Source organism: Ruditapes philippinarum, unplaced genomic scaffold (genome assembly GCF_026571515.1).
Source record: "Ruditapes philippinarum isolate M1 unplaced genomic scaffold, ASM2657151v2 ctg5783_1_1_1_1, whole genome shotgun sequence".
In the NCBI taxonomy this organism is placed as follows: Eukaryota; Metazoa; Mollusca; class Bivalvia; order Venerida; family Veneridae; genus Ruditapes; species Ruditapes philippinarum.
This window is the reverse complement of record NW_026863557.1, coordinates 135,941-156,460: the sequence shown is the minus strand read 5'-3', so window position 1 is coordinate 156,460 and position 20,520 is coordinate 135,941. Positions and strand designations below refer to the sequence as shown.

General features: G+C 34.5%; 1 protein-coding gene across 1 annotated transcript in view; it reads left to right on the top strand.

The window, feature by feature from the left end:
- The window catches only part of LOC132722495 (cell death abnormality protein 1-like), a 129,211-nt gene that overhangs the window by 9,739 nt on the left and 98,952 nt on the right, over positions 1 to 20,520 (top strand). Inside the window, exons 3-8 of the mRNA XM_060707004.1 lie at positions 4,127 to 4,252; positions 7,161 to 7,292; positions 7,810 to 7,935; positions 9,267 to 9,395; positions 10,202 to 10,333; positions 18,595 to 18,729. Coding sequence (XP_060562987.1) covers positions 4,127 to 4,252; positions 7,161 to 7,292; positions 7,810 to 7,935; positions 9,267 to 9,395; positions 10,202 to 10,333; positions 18,595 to 18,729 — 780 coding nt within the window. The remainder of the gene's footprint in view (positions 1 to 4,126; positions 4,253 to 7,160; positions 7,293 to 7,809; positions 7,936 to 9,266; positions 9,396 to 10,201; positions 10,334 to 18,594; positions 18,730 to 20,520) is intronic.

The window sequence follows — 20,520 nt, the reverse complement described above, 5'->3', positions numbered from 1 at the left end:
TATCTAAATGTCAAATTTGAAATGAATGTGTACAACAATTGGGGAGATAATGACCGAAACTTAAAATTTCTGATTTTTTTTCAAAGTTCAAGAGGGATAACTCTGTCAGCTATCATCAAACCATGACCAAATTCGAAAATTGACCAATGCAATCTTATGACATATCCATATCTTTAATATAAGTTGAATATGTACAACTGTTGGGGAGATAATGAACGGAAACTGAAAAATCATATTATTTTCAAAGTGAAAGGGGCATGACTCTGCCAAAAATCATCAAACCATGACCAAATTTGAACTTGAGCTGCGCATTACTTTGACGAATCCATATGTCAAGTTTGAGTTGAATGTGTAATACCATTGGTAAGATAATACCGGTAGACGGAAACTGAAAATTTCATATTATTTTCAAAGTAAAAGGGGCATAACTCTGCAAAAAATCATCGAACCATAACAAAATTCGAACTTGACCTGCATTTTCTCATGACATATCCATATATTAAGTTTGAGTTGAATGTGTAATAGTGTTGGGGAGATAATGAACGGAAACTGAAAATTTCATATTATTTTCAAAGTAAAAGGGGCATAACTCTGCCAAAAATCATTGAACCATGACCAAATTCAAACTTGACCTTGAATGTGTGCAACCTTTTCTAAGATAATGAACGGAAACTGATGATGACGGAATGACGGAACAGGGTAACACTTATAATAATTGCCCCAGCCATTATATGGCGGGGGCATAAAAAACTTGCCTGCCTAATAACTTAAGAATCCTTAGACCCACAGTCATCACATTTGGCATGGTGGTTAGTCATGATAAGTAGATGACCCCTATTGATTTTGAGGTCACTGTCAGAGCTGCATAAGTACTAAGGGTGTAGTACTTAAGTACCAGTACTTGGCAAATTATGCAGTACCATTATCAGTACCAGTACTAGATTTTAGCTCGGTACTGCAGTACCGGTACTTTTTCTGGGGAAGTAATTAAGTATCAGTACCATTACTTTTATATATTCATCAAAGTTTGAATAAATACACAGTGTCAAACAAGTAATTGCAAATATTATTCAGCAATGAAATAAAATCATGATTTACTTTAAAGCAGCACACCTCCATATTCAGGCTAATTTTGATGAACATTTTGGAAATGTATTTAAAAGTAAAATATTGTGAGGTGAACAAATTAAATAACTTACATATTGCAATCGGCACTTACAATCCAAGAAAATTACCAAAATGTCATCAACATATGCAAAAATAGCCCTTACTGCGTTAGTAATGCAGTAGAAACATGGTAAAAAATACTGCAAAACAGTCTTAAATCGCACATAACATAAAAATATAACTTGGATCTTGAATGTTGTTAACCTTTCTTAAAATTTTAGTACATATTTACAATATTGATTTTCTTGAAATATTTTGGCTCATCTGGAGGCGTGCAGCTTTAAAGTTAACATAACATTTTTACAACTTTATTGTTTTAACATACTTTTTACAAACAATATTTACAACATATATTCCTGTCATATCTTATTGTTTAGTAACCAGTCAACTGTAATACAATGCAATCATCTTTCATTTAAAACACAACAGTCTTTTGTTGCCTTTCACACCTCTGTTCAATTTATACCAAAGTAAATAACAACTTCTTATAGTGCGAACAATATCACTTGAAATATGATTATTTAGAATAGAAGCAATTAATTAGTGATTATTTTGGTCTTTTACTATTTAATACAAAGTAAGAAAAGATTTTAATAAGGATATTTTATGGAAAAGATTTATTGAGTCTGTTTATCTCAATTTAATTTTTACTTAAAGTCTTTGGTGCTTTTTTATGATGAATACTATGTTAACATTTGAAGGAATATTGCAGCAAATTATCTATAGATTTGATAACTTAATTTTTCACAAAAATAAGATAATGTTATTTACAGCTTTATTTTATGAGAACAATTGATGCTATTTTTATCAGAACCAAAAGTACTGCATTGTAACAGTAGCAGTACCACTTTTTAAGACAGTAATGCAGTACCAGTACCATTAGTAGCAAAATTTTGTAAGAGTAATTTAGTATCAGTACCAGTACTTGCAAAATTGCAGCAGTACATACTGCAATACCAGTACCAGTACCAGTAATGCAGCTCTGGTCACTATTCATAGGTCAAGGTCTTGACTGAAAAACATGTCTGCCTAATAGCTTAAAATTACTTTGTCCCACAGTCTTCATATTTAGTATGGAGGTTAGTCATGATAAGCAGATGACCCCTATTGATTTTGAGGTCACTGGGTCAAAGGTCAAGGTCACAGGGGCTTTTACTACAATAAGCTTATCAGCTCAAATGCTTAAGAATGCCTGTATTAAGTGTAATTGATTTTGACATTTGAAGCATATAATTATGTTCTCATACATGTATATTCATCATAAAACACCCCAGGCAAAGCTGCATGAATGGGGTATTCAAGATATGTAGTGGCAGTTTCAGGTAAAGGTCACTTTGATCTTTGCCACAAAAAACATGTAGAATATATAATTTAGCAATGCTGTGGCGTACTACCTACAGATTTGGCAGGGAGGTTGTCCTTGAGCTCTAAATGACCACTGTTGATTCTGACAAAGTGGTATGCGGGGGTATTCATGCCATGACAGTGGCAGTTCTAGTTCACTGTTGTATCGGGACTCAACTTAGACCTCCACTAATTCCTGACAGCTCAAAACAACCAGTAATGCATAGCTCTACTGGAGGTCTAGGTCCCCATACAGTGTTGATGTTACTAGTGGAGAAGTTGTAACGCACAGTAAGGACCAACCATAGTGTAGCAGTAACAGCAGCCCAGCCCTGTGCAGCCCCCTGGTTGCACAATCATAACTTTATGCACTTTTATTGTCATTCATTTACATTAATGTCAGCTGTCACAAATATCACCTAGGGCTCATGTAACTAATTGATTTGAGCAACTATTAGTCAGTCACTCAAAGGCAATTTTGAACATCAAAGTAGCGAAAACAACTTTGCTGCATTTTTCTTTGACTTAGTCTTACCACATGTAATTTATGCCTCTTAAACATTGCACCTGTCAATTAAATAACCACATCTCAAGGTGTAATGTAACAGTCGATACCGAACATGTACATTCAGGGCTGCAGATTTTCCGTGGATCCGCGGAAATCCGCGGATTTCGTGAGCTCCTGGGTCATTTTTGAGATCGATGTAAATTCGACAAAGACAATAAATTCATTCGTCATATTTTATACAGTACCCAAAAACCGGCACGCTTCCGCTTTTATCGTAACGCTAGCCGCCTATGGTACGTCTGTAAGCGCTTTTCTCATTGGTCATATCAAGACTTTTCCGGTATTCTATTTTAGAATAACCAATCAAATTACAGTTTACATTGTCGCTCTTGTCTGTCGTCAAAATGCGTCAAAATGTCGGATATTTGTCAAATTTAGAGTCCAGGAAATTGATTTTAGGGCATACCAAATCATCAGAATCCAGGAGCTTCCAAGGGGGCTTTGCCCCCTGGTCCCCCACCAGGGCTCTGCCCTGGACCTGCAAAGGGGGCTTTAGCAGCCCCCTTGACCCCCGGCGTATTTTCCGCTGATTTTGCAATTTGCTGTTGGCAGCCCTGTACATTACGTCATCCAATATATGACAGCACATTTAATTTTGTATAGCAGCTAATTGACTTTCAATTAAAGAATCATCATATGACAATTAATTAAACAGTTCCATAGAATATGTTTAACTGAGGTTAAACCAATCATTTTTATTGTCAAGTACATTATTGAAGTATGATTTCTAATGTCCAACATGGTTCAAGTTTTAGAAATAAACTCTAGCTTTCACTGCCATTACAGGAAATACACAGTTTGTCCTTGGGCGAGTGCTTAAACTGGTTTAAGGGCCAATGTTAGAATTGATTTGAACAGTAGCATGATCAGCCCCAATACAGAATTATATGATAACCATATTATTAACTTATAACATATAAATTATTAATTATTTCGAAAATATTGACATTTCATCATTTAGAAGAAGCTCAGATAACAAAAAACTTGATTTATTCTTGCTTAATCTTATTAAAATAAGTCTTTTATGTTAACCTCATTTATTTTCAGGCTTTGATGAAATATGTTCAGACTTTATCACATGTACTGGATCTAATGTGGAGTGCTCATCCTCGACTAGTCTTTGTTCTTGTACAGCAGGTTATTCAAAACAAAATGGTGTCTGTGTAGCTGATGGTAAGTTTGTCATTTCCTTCACCAATTTGAATCTGAGGATGCTAGCAGCTTTGATGCAAAAAAGGTGTGAAGCTTGTTTAAAATGAGCAGTTAAGATAATAAAATTCTATGCAAAATTGCTGTTATGCTGAGGCCCACATGGAAGATTGGGAAACCAAATGTGTTAATTAGCCCCATTAAATAAAGTTATTACTTACTTACTTATCTACTTTTTTTTTTTGCTGAAAGGCAAAGATGGCTATTGTCACTGTCTTCATTCATCTACCGGTATCTGTCCTAGAAACTTCAAACTTGTTACAGAGAATTTGGTCAAGACCAGTAGATGAACCCTTATATTTTCAGGGTCACAAGGTCAAAGGTCAAGGTCACACTGATCATATCTAAATGGTTTCCAACCAATAATTGACATCCTATGACCCCTTTTCACTCAAACTTTGGTCTTTGCAAGTAAATTAACCCTATTCAGACTTTGAAATAACCCACTTGCTGGAAGCCTGGAACAAATTAAATTAAAATAAAAACCAGTCTGCTCGATTGGAAATGTTAAAATGTTATTGATAATTTGAGTAGTAGAACTTGAAATAAAAAAACAAAACAAAAAAAAGTAAATCCAAATCTCTGTAATTTTTATAAGTCATGCATGTTTATCTGAACGTATATTATACATACAGATTTTTTCACAGGAAAAGAATCACTGGGAAAAAAGCACAGTAAATTTGCAAAAGAGAAAGAAAAAAATTTTAAATTGTATTTTACAGGGAAAAATGCAAGATTATAATAAATTACCAAGATGAAAGTCAAAATATTTTGACAAGCCAAAGGTAGATTCCGACAATTTTTGTCCTGGGTCAGAATCTTGCTTCTGAGGGAGATGATGTTGTCATTATACACAAAAATAGCACAATATTGTTACGCTACGGTCCAGCTATATGGCAGACTTCCCGAAAGTTGAAAAAAACTGTCAGACATTCGGTCTGACAAACCATGAAAATCTGTCGGACCGAAACGAAATCTGTCGGACCAAATAAAATTGATCAAAATCAAAGAATAACGTGTGTTTGTATTCCTAAGACACTTTTTGTTTTTAATTTTTTCGCCGTAAAAATCGGCACATTCCTTACAGCGCATTTTCATCTCCTCCCTATCATACACCAACGATTCACTGTCTTGCTTCTAATTTTCTTTAAATTTTGTCTCAGGTCCTTCTTTTTATCCTTTTACTACTGTTCTGCGCGTTCCTCTGACGTAGATTTTTGATTTTTCCAAGGTTTGGCACCTTTAGCGACGCCATTTTGTATACATGCGGCTTGGATAAAAGCCGGACAGTCGGACCGATCCGGAATAAAAACTCGTCGGACCTGATCAAAATTTATCGGACATGTCCGTCGGACCGACGTATTTCGGGAAGTCTGATATGGTACCAGGCCCCTTTAATCCTCTTAAAAATGTGGTAACGTGCTCAAGACTTGGTGACCAATAATCGTACTGGACTGTAGAGAACGATATTGTATTTACGAACAATGAAACGATCACAAATTATAACAATGTTCTATATAAAATAGAAATTGTTAGGGTTAGGGGGACTGTTGATACTTGATTCGGATGACTGTTAAAGTCTATATAGATCTATTTGGCTGAAATATGCTATTACGACATCTGTCAATAGTGGGCTACTCTGTATGGCTAGGACACTGTACTCCACAGTACTTGATAACACTTCCTTACTTCTGGAGGTACGCCAGTTTAAGATTAAAATTGAGTCACAAAGAAGAAAGACTGTTCACAGTTTACTAATTTTAATTAGTGTTAAACTGTTAATAAATTCAATTGTCAAATATTCAAATAACAGTATTGTAAATAACATCAACACATGTATATCATTCAGTCTTAAATATCCGATAGCTACGTCTTACATAGACTTCACATAAAATTATTACCGCGACTGCAGTTTAATTTCTGTTCAAAAATATGACAACGTAAATATAAAGTTTGGTCGAGTCAGTGACCGTAATAATGTGAAACAAAAATTATAAAGTTTTTCTCAATTATTCTTAGACAACAATTGATTAAATGTAAAATAATAATCTAAAGACTACGTTTTATTTTGCCTTAAAAATAAGTAAAATTTGCCGTTCAGAAGAACACGACAATAATGTAGACTAACCAAAAGTTAAATGAAAACTGACTGAAGTTGATCGTTTTCTGGCCTATTTATACCAAATCTGAGAAAACGAACATAAGAAGGTTCGAAAAATGGTTGACAATGTTCGACGTTCGAAAACTGAACATTTGACGTTCGGAAACAATCAATTCCATACACAAAGAATGCTGTCAACCAACCGAACGTCCGAACATCAACAATTCTTAGCTAAAGTTCTATGAAAGTTTACATAAAAATACGATAAATTGATACATATAATATTTATAAAAATGACTAGTACCATGGATTGGCTATAAGTTTGTTGCTTTTGGTGAAACATAACTTTGAAACGGTTTGTTTACTGAGTTTAGGCAGCAATTGCTATTGACAACGGAAGTCACACAACCCATAATGCATCAGCGAACAACAACAACACCTGTCAAAGTTTATCGAGTAAAATTACGATAAATGCTACTTTCTAGCTAAATGTACGCTGATTATAAGAAAATATGTAAACAATTAATGAAATAAATCATTTCTCTTTATAATTCTGACATAATTTATAGTTGTCAGTCCCCAAAATTAACACAAGAAGCGTTTTTCGGTACATGTAAAATGTAAACAATGCCGATAATGACATACGACCTGAGTTAACAAGTGAGATTATATCAATATCTTGACACATAGTGCAATTAGATGGACTGCCATAGAAGGACAAAAGCCATTAGATTACATGTATGTATAACACTTTTATTTTCCCAATTTCAGGAACACTCGGAGGATTCTGTTCAGATACAACTGCCTGTTCTGGAACTAATGTAAAAGCATGTGTAACGGCTGATGCAGTGTGTGTATGTGAAGATACTTTCACAGCATATAATGGAAAATGCGTTGCTGCAAGTATGTTTATAATAGCATTTTTTTTAAAAGAATTTTGTTGGGACTTTAGTGTATTTTTCTAGAGAGGTGTGGTACGCGGACCCATTTTAAATTGCTAAAAAACTATTTTTCCCAAAAAATGATTTCAACATTTAAAAAAAAAATCTTGATTTAACTGCTGTTTTGCTGCTCTCTCAATATAAGGTATTTTTCCATTAAAAAAAATGTCAGTTCTAAGCATGCCTGTTCACACACTACACTCACTTGTGTAATTTTATCTTAAATTAAGACTGCATGCATTCATAAAAATTGATGTGCGCTAAGTAAAATATTCCGATCCATCAAATTACCAATGAAATTTTTCATTATTTTTTTCATTTAAGTCCATTGGATTTCATAGAAATTAAAAATGAAATTTGACAGCCTATGGCTGAAAAAAACAACAACAAAAAACCAACAGATAGAGTTAACAGTGGATAGGTGATACTAGTAATACTGACTAGCCAAAGTTAGCACAAGGCCTATTTGAACATTTCAGATGCACTAGGAGGAACCTGTTCTGTTGATGGTAATTGTACAAGTGATTCTAATCAAGCATGTACAAATGGGATTTGTGCTTGTAAGAGTGGTTTTACAGATACTTCAGGAACATGTAAAGAAACAGGTATGTTAAGCCTTATATTAAGAACTGATTTATGACATTGCTGTTACTGATCCTGAATTGATTCTAAAAATGTATTGGGCTGGTTTGACTTAATTTCAGGCTGATTTGGCTAATTTTTGGGTAGTCCTATAACATGAGACGTTTCCGTTAGTACTATGTACACTCCAACGTCTTATCGACTTCTTCATAAGTTCCTTTAGCAAAACGCGCAGCGATTTTGGAGCGCTATATATATTAAACCGTCGTAATTTACTACAAAAACAATATTTTGAGTCAAAAGATATGCAGACAGTAAATTTAAACATTTTTGCATCAATGTGCAGCAAAAAAAATAAATGACTCACCTTTGAATGTAAATAAATCCAATCCAATACAATTTAATATACCACTTTCACCGCTATAATATACATTCGGCCATTTTACCTGTATACATGTGGGCGGGTTTTGCTAAAGGAACTTATGAAGAAGTTGATAAGACGTTGGAGTGTATGTAGTACGAACGTAAACGTCTTATGTTATAGGACTAATTTTTGGGCAGATTTGACTGTGTATTCTATGTTTAATGAGGGTTCATTTGTCCTTTCAGACTCTGATTTGACTTATTTGTATTTATCCTTAACAAAATTTCTACTTGTTAATGTTGTTTTATTGATTATATACCTTTAACTATTTTGCTATATTTATTTATAATTGACAATATGATTATACACTATATGATATTGATATAAATTAATTTTGATAAATTTCATTATTCAACCTGATTATGTCAAGTGTACACATGCCCTAACTTATATATCTACTGTATATTAATCATATGATAAATTCCGAGTTTTAATATTGATTTATGAACCATACAAAAAAATTATTGGTCACACAAATTTATATGCTGGAGTGTCAACATAGCCTGGATGACATTGAATCAAAGTTTTGAAAAAGAGTTTTTGAAAACGCAAGGCATGTTTGACAATTTATTACAACATGACAGAAAATCTAGAAAATCCATTTTATTTGTGTACAGGGTTGATGCCTGGTACTGTTGTTTTGTAAATAATAAACTAGGTTATTATTTGTAGTTAAAGTTCTGTATGCTCAACAAACTCTACAATATTATGATTAAGCATTGATTCACATGTTTTTTTTAAAATCGTATCTATCAGATATAAATAATTTAAGATTATTTGAGATAGATGTAGGGGAAATTAGAATATCTAAAGGTACAACTTAGTATTTAGTTAAAAAAAGTCATATAAACCTGCAAATATATTTAACTTTATAATAATAATGTGTTTTGGAATAAACACAGTATTTACATTTTGATAATATTCTTACAGGAAAGTTGGAGGCTGCTTGTTCAACTGATGCCGACTGCAGCAAAGTAACTAATGCAGTTTGTACATCTGATGTCTGTGCCTGTGGAACTGGGTATACAGCAGATTCTGGTGCATGCAAAATAACTGATGGTCAGTATTTTTTTTGTTTTTATGCCTCATAAGTTTTCATTTGTCTTAATATTGTCCTGTCTTTTTCTCAGCAATTACGAACTAGAATACATCCTACCTAGAGACAGCTTCTACTAAGAGAAAGTTGGCATCTTAGCAACATATTCTGTTTCAATGATTTTCTTTACAGAACTATTCTCCCTAATGCTTTTTGTCCAGACTATTTCTCAGCAATTATTGGCTGGAATTCATCAAGTTTTAATAGGAAGCATCATAACCATGAAAAGTGCATAATGTTATTAGCAGTATGTTTCAGATATATATATGTATCAGGGCCTTTTGTTGTCTTTTTGTATTCAACCAAAAAGGTGTAATTTTCACTATATTTCTGCCGAAGGGACCAGAGATCAGGTTTGAGAGTTTGAGCCATCGGTAATCGAGCGATCCGAGGTAGAACAATATATATTGTATAGGAATTTTGCCAGGACTAGCCGATGAGTTCGAGCGAAGGGAGGTAATCGAGCGATCCGAGTTTGAGCGAACAAAGTTTAACTGTATTTGTTTAAAACTTGATTGTTTGCCAGAAATTTTTACTGGGTATTTCTCTTTAAAAATGCAAAATTGGCCTTGAAACAATTGAAAAGTGCTTGAAGGATTTCAGTTTGAACCCTGACAAATGCACTGACTGTACTTCTGTTCTTTGATTTATAGTATACCTACATTTAGTCCATTTTATCATGATTTTATTGTCTATATAAATGTTCATGCTTTGATTAAGTTACAAGGAAAAACGATGCTTTTAAATTTTATTTTACAACAAATTACAGGAACACTAGGAGGACTCTGTTCAGATACAATACCCTGTAAAGGAACTAATGTAAAAGCATGTGTACCTGCTGATGCAGTGTGTGAATGTGAAGATACTTTCACAGCATACAATGGAGAATGTGTTGCTGCAAGTATGTTTATTATTGCATTTCTGTAAGAATTTTGTTGGGACCATGGTGTAATTTTCTAGAGAGGTGTGGTATGCGAACCCATTTTCTGTTGCTAAAAAACTAGTTTTCCCAAAAATGATTTAAACATTTCCATTTTTTTTTCTCGTAATTTAATTGTTATTTTGGTGACCTCCCAATATAAGGTATTTTTCCATTTATGTCAGTTCTAAGTATGCCAATTGTATGTATAAATTCTGCACACATAATAATTGAAGGCAAGGCAGGCGCCATAGTGTAGTCAGGTACGGTTCGTCAGCGTACGGTATGGTACGGACATATACAGAACATTATTGTGAAAGAGTTGTTCCCCTTTACTTTACATGTACGCCATTTGTTGCCGATTCTTTAGGCAATATTAATAAACTACAAAACTCATATATTTGTGTGTTTCTATACCGTTAAACCATACTGGCGTGGTGGCAGCAGGAAAAGGACTCACTCTCAATCTGCAACCCAGTAATTTGCGGACACTGTTGTGGACATTTCACGTCAAAATAAGTGCAAAAAAAACGGATAGTTCTACTCTACTGCGTAGTGACAAAACACATAAACATTTACAATAATGGCTCAAGTACGTGCACCCAAGCAATGGTGTTTGACCAAACAAGAAACTATTACATCGTTCGAGTCTTGGAGACAAAATTTACAATATACTTTGTCCCTGGATCCCAATTTTGCACCGTTCCTAGTTGAGGGATTTCAGTGGGAGCGAAAAACAAACACAAACCCAGAACGCGGATTTACTGATGATGGCGAATCAGTTCCTGAGGCAAAGAGGCGCACAGCTGCACAAAAAGTGATTTATCTAGAACTCATGTTAGGGCAAATTGCAAACTTCTGCCCAATAATTTCTCGTAACACTATCGTGAAAAATGCAACGTCAATAAAAACTATTTGGCAGACAATTCGTTTACATTTCGGATTCCAGTCAACAGGAGCACATTTTCTGGATTTTGACAGTATACAACTTCAACCAGGAGAGAGACCAGAGGATTTATACCAGCGTTTATCAAGTTTTATCGAAGATAACACATTAAAGAAAGATGGTGGCCTATCTCATATGGGAACTGTACCAGATGAAGACGAAGAGATTACCCCAACAGTCGAAAACTTGGTTGTATTAACATGGTTGAGATTAATAGACAATCGTTTGCCGGCACTAGTAAAACAGCGCTACGGAACAGAACTTCGTTCAAGGACTTTAGCCACACTTAAGCCTGAAATTTCTCTCGCTTTAGACAGTTTGCTAGACGAAATACATGCCGTAGCTGATGCAAAAGTCATGCGTTCTGCTTTTAAAGGTTCTAAAGACAACGGAAAATTTCGATCAATCTCTCGTGCCACCCCTTCGTGCCCCTTATGTAAACAAGCTGGCCGAAGATCATTCAATCATTTTCTCAGCAAATGCAAATTCTTACCTGAGGAAGACAAGCGTTATCTTTCAAGTGTTCGTCAAACTGTCTCGGACGAAACTGCGGGGGATCCGGAAATCGATCAAGAGTCTTACGAAGATGACAATCAGCAATCTCAATGCTATGGTATACATTCGGCTACTTCTAGACGTGTAAGCACCAAACAGTCTCCAACATTAAAAACATTTTATAAACATTTTCCTCTGAATGTTACCCTAGATACTGGAGCAGAAATCAACATGTTGAAATTGTCTGTTGCACACTATATGGGAGTACCTATTAAGAAAAGCAATCAACGTGCACTCCAGGCAGATGGTTCCACCCCATTAAAGGTGGCTGGCGAGACACATATAGTTCTTACTCGTGGCGAACAGAGTTTAACTGTTGAGGCATTAGTGGTTGAAAACTTAGATGTGGATTTACTTGGTGGAATACCTTTCATGGCAACAAATGACATTATGGTTAGACCTGCAAAGCAACAAATTGTTATTCATGGTTCTGATACAGTGTTTTATGCACCAGAGGTACCTGACTCGGTTTCTCACAGTGTTCGAAGGACCCAAGCTTTTGTCCTTAGGTCAAGTTCCAATATGTCTTCAATTACATGGCCGGGATCTTACCTGGAGGTCACTTTGCCAGACAACATTGATCCAGATGGCACACTTGCCATAGAGCCCAAGTTCGGAGCATCCAGTAACAAACAATGGCCACTTCCACAAGTTATTGAAGCAGTGTCTGGTAAAGTAAGACTACTGAATTCAACGACCAATCCCATCCATGTGCATAAAAATGAACATGTTTGTCAAGCTCGCCACACTGTTGACTCTTATGATACAAAAGTTCAAGACTTTCAAGACACACCCCTGGTTCGTACTTGTCATGCCAAGATGACTACCAATAATCATTTCTCTGATACGGTATCAGTTGACCCAGATGCTATACTACCTGCAAATACTCGCCAGTGTTTCCAGAACATCTTAGAGCAATATGATAGTGTATTTGATAAGACTCTGTCTGGATATAATGGTTTTTCTGGGCCATTCAAAGCAGTTGTTAACATGGGCCCTGTTCAACCACCTCAGCGTAAAGGACGCCTACCTCAATATGCAAGAGATAAGTTAGTTGAGCTACAAGAACACTTCGATGATTTAGAACAGCAAGGAGTGTTTTCGCGCCCAGAAGATATCCCAATTACAGTTGAATACTTAAACCCTTCTTTCTTGGTAAAAAAAGGTCAGGGAGGTTTTCGGTTGGTCACAGCGTTTGCTGATGTTGGTCGTTATGCTAAACCTCAGCCTTCACTCATGCCAGACGTAGACACTATACTTCGTACAATAGGTCAATGGACATACATAATAGTAACTGACCTAACAAGCGCATTCTACCAAATTCCTTTGTCGAAGGAGTCCATGAAGTATTGCGGAGTAGCGACACCTTACAAAGGCATACGTGTTTATACAAGATGTGCCATGGGTATGCCAGGCTCAGAAACGGCATTGGAAGAACTCATGTGTCGTGTGCTAGGTGATTTATTGCAAGAAGGTGTTGTGGCGAAACTTGCAGATGATTTGTACATCGGTGGAAACACTACAGACGAACTCCTTGCCAATTGGACCCGTGTATTAGATGCTTTACAGAAAAACAACTTGAAACTGAAGCCCACAAAAACCATCATATGTCCAAGATCCACTACGATCCTTGGATGGATATGGTCCCAAGGAAAATTTTCAGCAAGCCCCCATCGTATAGCTTCTCTTTCGGCTTGTCCACCCCCTCAAACTGTCCATGGGTTACGATCATACATTGGCGCTTACAAGGTGTTGGGTCGTGTTCTACCTGGTTGTTCGCAATTGATAGCTCCACTCGACAACATTACAGCTGGTGGGAACTCTTCAGACAAAATCGTTTGGGATGAAGCCTCACTTAAACATTTTCAAAACACTCAGTCAGCACTAAATTCAAACAAGTCAATTGTCCTTCCTAGACCTACAGACCAACTTTGGATAGTCACTGATGGGTCAGTCAAGAAACGTGGCATTGGCGCTACATTATACGTTACGCGGCATGGCAAGCTGTTACTCGCTGGATTCTTCAGTGCCAAGTTACGAAAACACCAGGTCACTTGGTTACCTTGTGAGATAGAGGCTCTTGGCATTGCAGCCGCAGTCAAGCACTTCAGTCCATACATTATACAGTCCAGTCAGCAGACGTGTGTGCTAACAGACAGTAAACCGTGTGTTCAAGCAATTGATAAGTTATGTAGAGGCGAGTTTTCTGCTAGTCCAAGAGTGACATCCTTTCTTTCTGTTGTTAGCCGATATCAAGTACATGTTAAACATCTTGCTGGTTCTGCCAATGTCCCATCCGATTTTGCCAGCCGCAACGCACCAGAATGTGAAAACCCCACTTGCCAAATATGTACATTTATTCATATCACTGAGGATTCTGTTGTTAGAGCGATTAACATAGAGGACGTACTTAACAGTAAGAGCCGCTTACCATTCACATCCAGATCAGCTTGGAAAGATATTCAGTCAGAGTGCCCAGACCTTAGACGCGTTCATTCACATTTATTACAAGGCACTAGGCCTTCAAAGAAACTAACAAATGTTAAAGATGTCAAACGTTACCTCAACTCTGTATCTATTGCCAAGGATGGTATACTTGTCGTAAAACATACTGATCCTCTTGTGTCTTCGGTTGACCTAATTGTCGTACCCAGATCTGCCATTGATGGTCTTATCACCGCCTTGCATATCAAACTTGACCATCCATCAAAACATCAAATACTACAGGTTTTGAAGAGACATTTTTATGCCTTGGACATGAGCCAAGCAGTTGAAAGAGTATCTGACATGTGTCATAGCTGCGCGTCTTTACGTAAACTACCAACAGGGTTTTGTACTCAATCCTCAGAAGACCCTCCTGAGGTAGTAGGAATGAGTTTCGCTGCAGACGTCATGAAACGTAATAAACAGTTAGTACTTGTGTTAAGAGAAACATCAACTTCATACACTGTTGCCTCCATAGTAGAAAATGAAAGAAGAGATACTATAAGAGATTCCTTAGTATGCCTGTGCACTGAGTTACATCCAATTCATGGACCTCCTGCTGTCATTCGAGTTGACGCTGCTCCATGTTTTACATCTTTGAGAGATGACGCCATACTCCGTCGTCTGAATATAACCTTAGATATTGGTCGCGTGAAAAATGTTAACAAAAACCCTGTAGGAGAAAAAGCAATTCAAGAGCTTGAAGATGAGATCATACGTATTGAGCCAGATGGCGGTTCGCTTTCTAAGGTTCAACTGGCGATTGCTGTCGCGAAACTGAATTGTCGCATCCGTCGTGAAGGATTATCAGCTAGAGAGTTGTGGACGCAAAGAAATCAGTTTACTCATGAACAACTTCCTATTTCGGACAGAAATGTTATTTCTCAACAGTATCAGGCACGTTTAGAAAATCACAGTGCAAGTGAAAAGTCCAAAAGCTCTAAGTCATCTGTGAAAGCCTCTCATGTTAGTGTAGGAGATATAGTTTACTTATATTCTGACAAGAATAAATTACATTCCAGGCAAAGATACCTTGTAGTGTCAAAAGAAGATGATTGGTTTTACGTAAAGAAGTTCATCGGTAACCAGTTACGCGCTTCCTCGTATAAAGTGAAACAAAACGAATGTTTCCGCGTTCCCACAGAAATACAAAATTTTAATCTTTCTAAGTGCAAATTCCAGCAAGACAATGATAGCGACGATATAGACAGTGACATTTCTGTTCCGCAAGCAACCTAAATACCTTGATGATTACATTACATAGACATATACATAATTAATAAGTTACCATTTTAATAACTGTTTATATCATTGTTTTGTTAAACGTTTATGGATTTGATTATTAAGAGTGTCTCCATTATTAGACTATATTTCATCACTTAGTTTATCTTAAAAGGATATGTATACGTTATTAAGTTAAATTTCAAAAAGAAAGAAAGGTAGCGCCATAGTGTAGTCAGGTACGGTTCGTCAGCGTACGGTATGGTACGGACATATACAGAACATTATTGTGAAAGAGTTGTTCCCCTTTACTTTACATGTACGCCATTTGTTGCCGATTCTTTAGGCAATATTAATAAACTACAAAACTCATATATTTGTGTGTTTCTATACCGTTAAACCATACTGGCGAGGGATCATCCTGGTCAGGATTTTTAGTGAGAGATTTTCTCTCATTTGAGAAATTTTGATGAGAGAAATTAGATTTTCTTGAGAGATTTAATTTTCATGATGGGCGAGGTTAAAAATATGGAAATTTCTAACTTTTTAAAAATCACTGTACATATAAACATTGTTTATCTAATGAGGATATAAGAAGATGTAGCTCTGTTTATTACAGTGATTTTTGTTTTCACTTTTTTAACACATCCTATGCCTTTTCTTTTGTGATTTTTTAAACATAATAAAATTCTAATTGTGAAAAATAAATATAACACCTTTATTCTGAAATATAAAAGAATTATACATGGATATCTACTACAACTATTATTTGCAGTCAATGTTCCTAATGGACAACACTGTACTGTACAGAAGTGATTGTTGAGATTTGAAGAATATTTTTATAACCTTTCATTTTGTTTTCTTTATGATTCTCTTCACACACCTCCCTCCATTAAAAAATATACCTGAACACATAATGACAAATATCTCCATATCCACAAATATAAACAATAACTAAAGTAATTTTTATTCATAAACATCATTTTTAGTGTTATTAAACACCTTTAAATAACACTCGGCTTCCTTTTAGAATTTTTTTTAATCGCGAAAATATGTGACAAATGAATATTTGTCTGTTTTCCGCTGAAACATTCACAATTCTAGCTGTTGCTGATTGCAATTATATAAAATTAAATATTTTTGTTCAATAAAAGAACATTTATTATCGGCTATTTCATCAGGAATCGTGAAACAAATTTTTTAAATTTGTTCTTTACGGCAAAATTTACCGTGGTTGATGTGAAATTTAGAAGACAAATTTTACCGGTAGATTTATTTTTGACATGTCCATTTTTATGTTAGTCTGTGTCTAAAATTTTTTATTAAAATCAATTAAAAGTGTTTTGTGTAAATTCTCGACTTACAGATAGATAAAGGTTAGCCATCATACCGTATTTTTGTACGGTGAATTTGCGGTCTCCGATCGGCAATTATTTTAGGCTAAATAATTCGAAGTGTTGGACTACTTTTTGGAGTTTTTTACACCGATTTCATTAATAAACAATTTGAAATTAAATTCTTGATGGGAATCGTGAATTTTTCATCATATTTTTGTGTAATTTTAGCATTCCTTAGATTGTGTTTAGACATTTTCCGGCTCAAATTGCCGTGCGAGATTTTCTCTCATTTCACAAATTTCTCTGAGATTTTGGTGATATTTTTGCGAGAAATCGCGGAAATTGCCCCCTAGAATTATCCCTGCAAGGGGGTACATGCACGCAGAGTAAAATCTTCGGAACCATGGAAGTTTTTAATAAATGTTTGGAATTGAGAGTGTAAACTACATCTGCTTATAAAGTACTGTTGCAATCTACCTATTGTTAGGGACACTCTAAACATTGAATTGCATGTCTGCTGCCAAAGAGTCATCTCTTGTTTGGTCTGATTAGTAAACTTGACAGCATAAATTATGTGCTATCGGAAAAATAAATTGCCTAAAAATATTTTAAGCTTCTTTAATGATCATCAAAAAGGTCATTTTTTTTATCAATTAACTTTAAATTTCTAGCCATGCAAATGTCGTTTGAAAATATAAATAAACAATTGGTATTTTGGAGTATTATGTTATAAAAAAATTAGGATATTTGAAATAAGCATAAAAACTGAACAGATGATGAGAGATTGTTATGTCAGCTATATTTAGGGCTATCATTGAGTCAGTGCAATGTATATTTACAATACATCAATCCGATGATAAATATCAGTGATACACCAATATATAATTCGATAAATACTTGTAATTTTATGTATGTAACAATTGTAACTCATTTCAAACTTAAATGATTTTAGTGAAATACATATTCTATTCATACAAATATGTGGCAAATTTTGATTATTTCTAAAACAATTTTATTTATCTTTTATTCATTAAAATAATTTCTCTCTAAATTTCTTCTGTTTACGGTAAAGCATTTCAGATTCACTTAAATCCATGACTTTTCTAGTGTAAAATTGGTCCTCTTTAATTTTTGGTCATTTCAAGATTAATGATTTAATGTTACGCTCTTATGGTTTTTCTTATTTATTGATAATGTTTTCTTAAGTAATTGTTTAATTTGAAACTACCCCTATTTCATTTATTTTCTAGCATGAGATTTTTAGTGAGTTCACTTTTTGTTAGACTATATAAGAAAGATTTTGACCTTCTCAGTTGCTTTTGCCTCAAGGACGCCAAGGTAGCTTATACCTAGTCAACGAGATAAGCCACAAATTTTATCAATGTAGGGTTATTTTTTGTTTGTTTCATTTTTGAATAAGAAATCTATTTTATTATATTTTCTTAGGAGTGTTTTCCATTTACTTTAATAAGAAACTTAAATAACTTAAATTAACTTTGCTTTCATATCATTCTGTAAATCATGACTTAAACTTATAGATGGTAGTATATTTTGAAATAAACTAGAATCACTATATTTGAGAAATGTAATTTAATAAATGTCATATAAATTGTGAATGATCTTTGTTTGAATTGAAACCTTAGAGTTTATAATTAACCTGGGTTTGCAAGGTTAGTAAACCTGCTACAAATATATTTCAGATGCACTAGGAGGAAGCTGTTCTGCTGATGGTGATTGTACAAGTGATTCTAATCAACAATGTAACAATCTCCATTATGGGATTTGTGTTTGTAAGAGAGGTTTTACAGATATATCAGGAACATGTAAAGAAACAGGTATGTTTAGTCTTATACATGTATTAAGAACTGATTTATGACAATGCTGTTACTGATCCTGAATTGATTCACATTGATTTTCATATTTGATATGTGACTTTATAAATATGTATTGCGCTGGTTTGACTTAATTTGAGGCTGATTTGGCTAATTTTCTGGCAGATTAAAAAAATGTCTTAATGACTGTGTATTCTATGCTTAATGAGGGTCCATTTGTCCTTTCAGAGTCTGATTTGACTTATTTGTGCTTATCCTTAACAAAAGTTCTTCTATTCTTGTTAATGTTGTATATACCTTTAACTATTTTGCTATATTTACAAATAATTGACAATATGATTATACACTACCGTATAAGTACTATTTTCTGCAGGAACTTTATTTCTGCTATTTCTGCGGTTCATAACGACACCGCAGATTTAAAAACCGCAGAAAATTAAGCATTTTCGTATGTATATGTCAGAAATTATCAACTACCGGCAGTGATTTTTTTCCAATTTTCAAAACAACCTGTGGCTTTCTGAAGGGGAAAATATAGTGCGTGAAATCATAAAAGGGAAAAAAATTACAACAACTGAGAATAAAATTTTATAAATGTTTCAATTTCAGTTCAATCTAACATGCATGGTTCATAGCAGAGGCTATCTATAGGGACAGCTTTCTGTCTTGTAACTGATATAAGTCAGTTGCTCTCATGAAGAATGTGCACATGGCATTTTAGGGGAAAATATTAGCATTTTTAGGGGAAAATAAATCCATTTTCGGCTAGGGGAAACAGCCTTTATTCGGCTGTAAAATATAGGGAAAAAAATCACTGACCGGTATTGTATAATTACATTAACATGTACCGTTATCAGCTTTTGTAGATGGGAATTTTTCTTTATGTATCTGTCGTGAATGAAATATTAGAAAAAACATGTTACTTTGCTTGTTCTCTTTGTTTAAAAGAATGTTATGTTTGTATGATTTTCGCTTACCCTTAGCTTGATTTCTTTGTAAAATGAAACTATTGTAGTTTGTGGGGTGCAATAAACATACCCTTTTGTATTTGTACAATATCTTGTGTCTACGTGCGATTTTGCCATTGTTTATTATTCACACTTCATATTTATACACAGTATTAAAATTGTTGTCATTCCACGTTTATTAACATGTATATGCCATACATGATGATGACGATCAGTCCTCTGCATGTTAACCGGAAGTAATGTACATGTTACATCAATAAATCTTGAAATTTCTGTTTGTGTAGGTTAATTTTGTAATAATATCTTAATCAAAACGCAGAAATAACAAGCATCAATGCGAGAATGATGACACCTCAGAAATAAGATACGCAGAAATTTAAAACCCCTTATTTTAAAAAAAATCGCAGAATACTAAGCCCGCAGAAATAAATACTTATACGGTATAATATGATATTGATATAAATTAATTTTGATAAATTTCATTATTGAACCTGATTATGTCAAGTTGTACACATGCCCTAATCTTAATGTCTACTGTGTATATAAATTAAATGATAAATTCAATTTAAATATTGATTTATGAACCATACATAAATTTATTGGTCACACAAATTATTATACTAAATTGTCAACATAGCCTGGATGATGTTGAGTCAAAGTTTGAATAAGAGTTTTTGAAAACACAAGGCATGTTTGACATAATACAACATGACAGAAAACCTAAAAACTCCATTTTGTTAGTCTAAAGAATTAGTGCCTAATGTACTGTTGTATTGTAAATACTAAACTGGGATATTTTTTGTAGTACTAAACTCGAAAATATTAT